Source organism: Nicotiana tabacum, chromosome 9 (genome assembly GCF_000715075.1).
Source record: "Nicotiana tabacum cultivar K326 chromosome 9, ASM71507v2, whole genome shotgun sequence".
Lineage (NCBI taxonomy): Eukaryota > Viridiplantae > Streptophyta > Magnoliopsida > Solanales > Solanaceae > Nicotiana > Nicotiana tabacum.
In genome coordinates, this window is record NC_134088.1 from 93,737,175 (window position 1) to 93,746,541 (window position 9,367).

The 9,367-nt window shown below is 37.1% G+C and overlaps 1 protein-coding gene across 1 annotated transcript; it reads left to right on the forward strand.

Moving 5' to 3' along the window:
• Positions 1-3,700: 3,700 nt before the first annotated feature.
• Positions 3,701-7,808, forward strand: LOC142164032 (uncharacterized). The gene is made up of 8 exons (XM_075221197.1): positions 3,701-3,733; positions 4,046-4,123; positions 4,365-4,653; positions 4,925-5,002; positions 5,101-5,404; positions 5,521-5,618; positions 5,711-5,922; positions 7,524-7,808. Exons 1-8 carry the CDS (start codon positions 3,701-3,703, stop codon positions 7,806-7,808), a joined length of 1,377 nt encoding a protein of 458 aa, XP_075077298.1.
• Positions 7,809-9,367: the final 1,559 nt, after the last annotated feature.

Sequence of the window (9,367 nt, forward strand, 5' to 3'; positions counted from 1 at the left end):
GTGGATTCAACTTACTCTCTTTGTTTTTGTTGTGAGGGCACGTGGTTTCACGAGGGATAAGTTACGTTATAATACTTCTCTATGATGTTGGGTGTTCAAGCCATGAGTACATTATGATATTGAGTCGATTTTTGAGGTTGGGATTGTTATGAGTATGTTGTCTTCGATGAGAATATTTCTTTTGAAGAATGACATGAGTCAAGGGAAGTATGTGTTGAATGCATATGCTTTAGCTTAATTTTTACGATCAATCGTGGTCATTGGTGTAGTGTGGCTCAATTGTGTAAAAATAAAGTGCTAAAAAAAATAATGCAAATTATTGGCTTACTCGAGGACAAGCAACATTTAAATTTTGGGTGATATTCGGCTTAAAGTATGCATATTTTTATGTATATTGCCTCGCATTGTGCTCATGTCTCGTATATTTCGGATGTATAATATAATGATTTGTGCTAATTTATGATATTTCTATGTGTAGGAATCATTCGTATGATTTGGGACGAAAGTGCGCGAATTGGAGCAAAAATGGGAAGAAAAGGCGAAATGGCCCAGTTGAGCGCCACAGGCAGCGTGGGGCGCTACCTGTGGCGCACAAAACAGTGTGTGAAGAAGTTGAGCGCCAGGGCCAGCGCCCCACGCTGTCCTGGACACTCTAAACGTGAACATGTCCTATTTCGACTGGGACTCGGTTATTTCGACCCCAAGACGCCCCCAACTCATATAAAAGCCAACCTAAACCTATTTTGGATAGGGAGAACGTTTTTAAGAGGAACTTTTGCCCAAGGGAGAACATTTTTGGAGAGAAAAACATAAGCACAGAGCCGTCGTAGAGGCCGGAATTCATCAGATTCCATCTTTCTTCCGCCAAACTTAGTAATTTTTAACTTTTTTGTATGATTTATTGTTTTGTTGCCATGTCTGTGTGGAGCTAAACTTCACGTTCTATGGTTGTGGTACTTTCATGAATATTGTTATTCGGATATTGATTTTTCTTTCTTGATTTATCATATTAGTTTATTTATTAATCTTATACTTAATTATTTAATTGATTGATCACCAATTGAATACTATTTACGAATCTAGAATTGAACTCGAAAGTGGGAATTCTAGATTGCACATAGGATTGAGTAGAGAAAGTTCTTGAACCTGGGCATCGGGGAACGAATTCGCGGCTAGGATAGACATATACCTAATTGCCTTGCATGGTTGATGAAAAGGAATTATAAATGCGTTCTTGCTAGTTCTAACTCCATAGACATATAGCCGTTAGGTTAGCTTGAATAGGCGAGTAAGAACTCGACTGATTCTTATGAGCAATATTAACTTTGTCAACCAATAAGCTAGATAAATCATTTAGTCAGTTCAATTGAAGAATACAATAGGAATGATAGATAGCCCATAACCTTAGATCGTTTTCATCACATTGATAACATAAAAATATGGTTTTCTTTTGTTCAACGTTCATTATTTGTTTTTCCTTTATTTTAATTAGTTTAGAGTCAAATACTTCTAGGTTTAATTCTTGTTTAGATAATTAGGATAATCTAATTTAGTAAATATTTAATCACAAGTCCTTGTGGGTTCGACATCCAACTTCTAGTCAATTTATTACTTGACGACCGTGTATAGTTGTGTGTGCGTTTGGCCGCAACAAGTGGAGTTAATGAGTGTGGTGCGTCCTGCCAGTGTGAGGAAATTCATTTTCCAACTAGCGAGCTTAGTTTTAAAATTATTAAGAAGGAATTGAAAATCACGTTTGGAGGATCTGGCAGTGAATAGGGGAAACCCTAGGTATTTGTCAAAGGAGCATCCTTTTGACTTTGCATTCCCTTTAAGAAAAAATAAATGAACTATATATTTTATAATTTTACCCTTAATAATGATAGCATTTCCAAAAGTCTTAGAAATGATTTGGAAAATGAGTAGTTAATGATAAGAGTAAAACATTAAGGAAAAAATTATTTTTCTCTTGATTTAGTATAGTGGACAAGTAAAAGTAAAAATATATTTTTAGTATAATAGACAAGTAAAAGTGAACAGAGGGAGTATATATCAAGTGGCATAATTCCCCCATTTTCCCTCCCCCGTAGCATTAAATGCTTTCTTTATCACATCTGACGTCAAACTCCCTTTCTCTTTCGTAAATTCTATACCAAATTCAAAGCAAATACTTATAAATATAAATTGAAAACAAATACGTAGCGACCTTTGAGCTTTTTGAGCAGATTTTACCGAAACAAAAAGGGACCTACAAAAGTATATGACACAAAAAAATGGAAAATCAGCCTAAAAAAGAAGAATACAAGAAATTCACGTATTATACAAATAAGAAAAGAGGTGCCTACTGATAGAACGGGAGGCTTCAAGGCCACAATGGTAGATACGAGCATAGATAGGAGAAGGTGAAGACTTGACTTTTGTCTTCAAGAGAGGAATTAGCTTGAATAACGGCGATGGAAAAGGCATCCACACAATTTGTGAGCAATTGAAACAATACAAATAAGTTGTTAATCTATCAAGATTTGTGAGTAATTCAACGTTAACAAGTTAGGTGAAATGAAGGCGGTTGAAGAGTAGTTAGTTAGAGTGCAAGTTGTGGCTATGGGACCTACTTAAGATTAAGTCATTATAATCTATGTAGGCAGTTAGTCATTTAGAATAGTTAGATCTTGTTAGAATACAGTGTATAAATATCATCTCTTGTACATATCTCTAGAGATTGAATAAAAAAGATAGAAAATTCATTTCTCAGTAATTCGCTCTCTAAGCTTACTGTGTCTTCTTCCTTAATCCATTTAGAGAGTTAAAGTTTCCATCCATGGAAGTTATCATGGTATCAATTCCTACGACACGAGTCGCTGCCCACTAACAACTTCGATTTCTCTCCACAATCACCTCAGTTCTCTCAATTTTGAAGTTGAACTTTCTCAGAGTGATTTGAATAAAAACTAGGGGTTTTTTGCAATTTGTGCAATTGTTCAATTTCGTTGAGCTTATCTGCATCATCCATGGCGATTGATGATGAAACCAGCACTATGCTCGGGGATCTTTGGGATGATTTTGATGCTATAATGACATGCCCTAGTTGTCCCTGTCCTGAATCAAAATGGTACCTCGAGCACTTTGAGTACCAAAGATTGATGCAGTTCTTAACTGGCTTAAATGAATCCTATAGCCAAGCTATAAGTCATATTACAATTATGTATCCCACTTCGTCTGTGAACAAAACATATTCAATCATAATAGATCAGGAGAGCCAAAGGAACCTTGCTAACTTCACACAAGTTTCTCAAATCACTGAGTTAGTTGAGAGCACAACCCTGTTCAGCAACAAAGCAGGCTATCATGCTGGTAGTAACTTTAAACATGTGCCTAGAAATATTACACTGATATGTGAGTATTGCCACCTCAAAGGTCACACTAAGGAAAACTGCTACAAGCTGGTTGGATATCTACCAGACTTCAAGTCTAAAAGAAGAGGAGGCACTGCTGGCAATTTTAGCTAATATGCAAATCAGGCTGGTTGGATGACACCTTACATAGGAGATACTGCATGTGAAGTCAACAATGCTGGAAAGTATGGACAACAACAGCAACCTGTAGTCAGAGGAGGCTTTACTTCAATGATAATGCCAACCTACTACCTTCTTTACACTAGAGCAGTATCGGCAGATCATTCAGATGCTCAACAAGGGACTAGATGAAAGATCTTTTACCAAGGAAGTTGTTGCAGGTACATAAAATACCTAATGTCAATCTATAGTGATAGGGACTGGATTGTGGGCACAAGTGCATCTAATCATATGGCATCTAGCTTACAGATGTTAAAAGCATACAGGCTAGTATCATAATCAGACAGGAGCAAAGTTCACTTACCTACAGGAAATGTAGTCTCAGTCACATATAGAGGATTGACTTATATGTTTAAGACATGTCTAATGTGTTATATATTCCTGAGTTTAAGTTCAATCTTCACTCAGTATCCAAACTCACTAAAGAACTGAAATATTTGGTAATGCTCTTTCCTGACTTCTGCATATTCCAGGACCTCTTCAGTGGACATGTGAAGGGAATTGGTAGAGAGAAACATGGTCTCTATGTATTACAGGAGAAGCAGGAGAAGGTATCAAGTCAAAATTCAAGTCAACAAGTAACTAATAGCACTAGTATATGTTATGTGAATAAGACTAGTCATGCTCACATGTCTATTGTATCTAATTCTAGTAGATTATGGCACAAGAGATTAGGCCATGCACCATTAGAAGTAATAAAGAAACATGAAGCACTTAAATACCTAAAAGTTGATGTTCATCAACATTATATTGTTTGTCCCTTGGTAAAACAAACAAAGTTTACCTTTTCAGCTAAGTTCTACTGTGTCTAAATCTGCTTTAGATTTGCTTCATTGTGATATCTGGGGCTCCTACAGAGTTCCCGCCTATGATGGCAAGAGATTCTTTGTCACTACTGTAGATGATTATACCAGGTTTACTTGGATATTTCTGATCCATTCCAAGTCTGACACTATAGTCGTTCTTAAAGAACTATTTGCTAAGATTCAAAATATATTCTCTACTTCTGTTAAAACACTTAGAACAAATAATGGTTGTGAGTTCTTCAACACAGAATTCAAGGGACTACTCTCTACTCTTGGTATTGAACACCAAAGCACTTTTATGTACACTCCTCAATAGAACGGAGTAGCTGAAGGGAAACACAAAACTATTCTTGAAATAGCTAGAGGATTAAAGTTTCAGGCATGCATCCCACTAAGGTTCTGGGGTGAGTGTGTGACCACTATTGTTTACCTCCTCAACAGGCTACCCTCCAGAGTAATTGGCTTCAAATCACCATTTGAGATGCTTTATTTGCATACTCCTTCTCTCAGTCACCTCAAAATTTTTTGGGTGTCTTTGTTATGCAGTTGTTCCAAAATATTTTGACAAGTTTGCCTCAAGAGCCATTCATGTAGTCCTCATAGGGTTTGCTCCTTCAAAAAAGGGTATAAATTGTATGATATCCAGTCTAAGACACTATTTGTGAGCAGAAATGTGGTGTTCTAAGAAGATAATTTTCCCTTCAAACAACTAAAATTTGTAGGCAATCATGTGTTTCCAGTTCTAGGCCTGCTGACACTAGAGGCATCTATTGGTAATTTGAATCAGACATCCACCGCTTATGCTGAATCACCTGGTACTCCTGATAGTTCAACTCATGGGGAGTTCTACTCACCTCATCATCTTACTGAGCTCATGAAGAAGCACCTCATTATCTTACTGAAGCCCATGAAGAAGACAATTCAACTCTTCCTGATGAAGTTAATGGCACACCTGAACCACTCAATCCACAAAAACTTAGGAGATCTAGTAGACCTCATGTGCTGCAAGGCTATGTCACTAAACCAGTCAGTCACACCTGTCCATATCCTATTTCTTCATATGTGACCTATTTCAACCTGACCACTCCTTATCAATATATGCTGGCACTTCTCTTAGTTGTGCCTGAATTTAAGACTTTCAGAGAGGCTGTCTCTGATCCCAAATGGGTGCAAGCCATGAAGCAGGAAGTTGCAACACTAGAAGATAACAACACTTGGACCATTATAGACTTGTGTCCTGGTAAGACTCATATTGGTTGCAAGTAGAAATTTAAAGTCAAGTACAGGGTTTCAGGTGAAGTTGAAAGGTGTAAGCCAGGTTGGTGGCCAAAGGGTACAACCGGAAAAAAGGTCTAGACTACACTGAGAACTTGTCCCCAGTGGCAAAAATGGTTACTATGAAATCTATCATTGCACTGGCTGCTTTTAGACACTGGTTGATCTACCAAATGGATGTACATAATGTATTCCTAAATGGTGATCTTCTGAAGGAAGTTTATATGCATATTTTTGAAGGCTTTTGCAGACAGGGAGAGACTCAGAAGGTCTGCAAACTACAAAAATTATTGTATGGCCTTAAACAGGCTCCAAGACAGTGGAACATGAAATTAACTGAGGCTCTAGTGGATATGGGATTTCAGCAGAGTCATTTTGACTATTCTTTATTCACCAGAAAATCAGGGATGACATAGTGGTAATTGATGTGTGGCTATAATTTCATAATTTCGTACATTATGTGCCTTGCATTTTACATGCTTTAATGATAAATTACACATTATTTGCGTATAATGGAGTCTATTTTATGTGTAGGTGAATTGGAGATGAAAGTAGAGCAAAAGGAACACTTAAACATTGAAAGTATGCTCGAGAACAGTGAAAAGGAGAGACCTGGCGAGGCCAGCCAAAGGCCAGCTTAACCAGGCTTTAGCCTGGCGAGGCCATCCAAAAGCCAGGATGAACCAGGCGTTAGGCTGGCTATGCCAGGCCTGGGGCCAGGTTCAATCCGAGTTTTGAAGGCTTATTTTGTCTCCTGGTTTGACTAGGACTTGACCTACACGTTTAGGTCTTTTCCTACACATATAAAAACACCTAAAAATGCCACTTTGGAGGGACAGACCGAGATTGGACAGAGAGACCGACATTAGACCGGGGATTCGACCTAAGGAGGAAAGAACACACTAGGAGCAAGGCGGAGAATTCTTCTACGAGTTTTTCACTTCCTTCTTCCTATTTTCATTATTGGTTATGAATTCTAGTATTGTAGTTATGCATACTATTATGAATAGCTAATTTATTATCTATGGTTTTGATGGAACTTATTGGAGGACGATTTTCCTGTTACGTTAATATAGATTTGTTGTAGTATTTTCTCTATTTGTTCAACTATATTATTCTTGTGGTTGATTGAAGGGCCCTCAATTAGTTGTGCCTATTTAGTATGTATTACTCGGGAGGGAGTGCATATTTAGGTAGTTGTTGAATAACATCACTCCTAAACGTATATGAGGGATCAATACGGAATGTTTAAAGGTGGGATTAGGGATAACGAAACCTTGGTGCGATCTGAGTGAGCTGTACTTAATGCCAGCTAGTGTAATTCGGGAGAATATGTCTAGTAAATTATGGTAATTACTCGAGAGAGAATTACGACAGTTAGAGTGCTCATGATCAGTAGAGAAGACTTAGGCAAATTTATAGAAAACGTAGCGGAAAGGATTCCGACAATTGGGGAAATCATAACTCTATACCTCCTTAGTCTTGTCTAGAATTTTATCCATGTTAGTTGATAATTTTACTGCTTTATAATATTTACTAGTTAATTAATAGAAATAAAAATCAAATCTTTATAACTAAAAAATTATTTGAACTTGTGTTTCTTTACAATATTGAACAACTGTAGCTAAGCCTTAGTTCTCTGTGGGATTCGATTCCGGACTTGTAAACCGGATTATATTTGTAATGACCGCTTAGTCCTTTTTATAAGGCATAGTTGGGCGTGATCAGTAATCCTAGTATATGTAGATGATCTGATCATAACATGCACCAATCCTAATCAACTAAACCAAATAAGAGATGACCTATAGACCAAATTCAAAATCAAGGATCTTGGTGAGCTAAAGTTCTTCCTAGGCATTGAATTTGCCAGGTCCAAAGAAGGAATTGTAGTGAATCAAAGGAAGTATGCCATGGAATTGATCTAGAATTAGCTGGTGGAAAGCCTATTCCTACACCTCTTGAATTCAATCACAAACTCACCTTAGTAGTATTTGACAAATTTGTGAACAAAGGAGAAGCCTCTATAGATGCACACCTTGAGGATCTAGGTAGCTATCAGAGGTTGGTAGGCAGATTGCTATACTTGACAATGACAAGGTCAGATATTGCCTTTGTTGTTCAAGTACTTAGCCAGCACATGCATGCTCCCAAGTAGTCACATATGGAAGCAGCTACACGAGTTGTCAAGTATGTCAAGGCTGAGTCTAGATTGGGTTTTCTGATGCCTGCCAACAACACAAACAAGCTTAGAGCCTATTGTGACTCAGACTGGGGAGCTTGTTTGCAAACAAGAAGATTAGTAGCTGGTTATTTAGTAAAGTTTGGGAATGCATTAATATCATGGAAGTCCAAGAAATAAGAGACTGTTTTTAGGAGCTCAGCAGAAGTAGAATTTAGAAGCATGGTTGCATGTGCTGCTGAAGTGACTTGGCTAATAGGACTCTTTGAAGAGCTTGGAGTGAATGTTGAACTACCTGTTGAGCTACTATGTGATAGTAAGGCTGCAATTCAGATTGCAACCAACCCAATCTTTCACGAAAGAACTAAACACATTGACATAGATTGCCACTTTGTGAGGAAAAGGATTTTACAAGGAGTGATTAAAACTGAACATGTATCCACAAACGAGCAGCTAGCTGATCTCTTGACTAAGTGCTTGGGTAAGTTGCAACATGACTATCTACTGAAAAGCTTAGGAGTGAAGAACTTGTCTATGCCATCAACTTGAGGGGGAGTGTTGAAGAGTAGTTAGTTAAAGTGTAAGTTGTGGTTGTGGGACCTATTTAGGATGAAGTCGTTATAATCTATGTAGGCAGTTAGTCGGTTAAAATAGTTAACTCTTGTTAAGAATACAGTGTATAAATATCATCTCTTGTACATATCTCTAGAGATTGAATAAAGAAGATAGAAAATTCATTTCTCAGTAATTCTCTCTCTAAGCTTACTGCGTCTTCTTCCTTAATCTATTTACAGAGCTAAAGCTTCCATCCATGGAAGTTATCAAAGGCACCAAAAAAATTTACGAGCAATTGAACCACACATTCAAATTTTATCAATTCATCAAGACTTGTGAAGTATTAATTAAACGTTATAGTACAAGGTCTCAGTTTGGCAGCACTTGTGAACAATGAACAATACAATCAAGTTTTGCTAATTTAGCATAACTTATGAACAATTGTACTAGTTATGCCGCCCATCATAACTTGTGAACAAGACAAGTTTTGTCTAAATCGGTAAAATTTTGGAAGCAATTTGTGCCAAATTATGCTCCGTCAAGCATAACTTATGAATAAGACAAGTTTTGTCGATCTGATAAGACTTGTGTACCAAAGTAGTGTCCGGAGACTTTCTTGCTTAATTTCTTTATACCGGGAACTAAAGTTAAACAACGATCATATATATATATATATATAAATGTAAGAAAGAACCTTCATGTAGACATGTGACCATATTTTCTCCAAAAGGAAAAAGAAATTGGACAACTCATCTTCTTATCTTTCTACTTTTCCATCCAACACAAATAAATGCTTCCCCATTCTAATTTTTCTTCTTATATGCTTTCTTTTATTTTTTTCCAAAGGGGTTACTTCTACATTCCGAAAGGAACATACACTCATTTCCAGCTTGCAAGATTAAAACCTTGTGGACCATGGACGTATTATGTCACATGGTGCCAATAAAGGACGGTTTCTTGTACAAGCAAATACCAATATA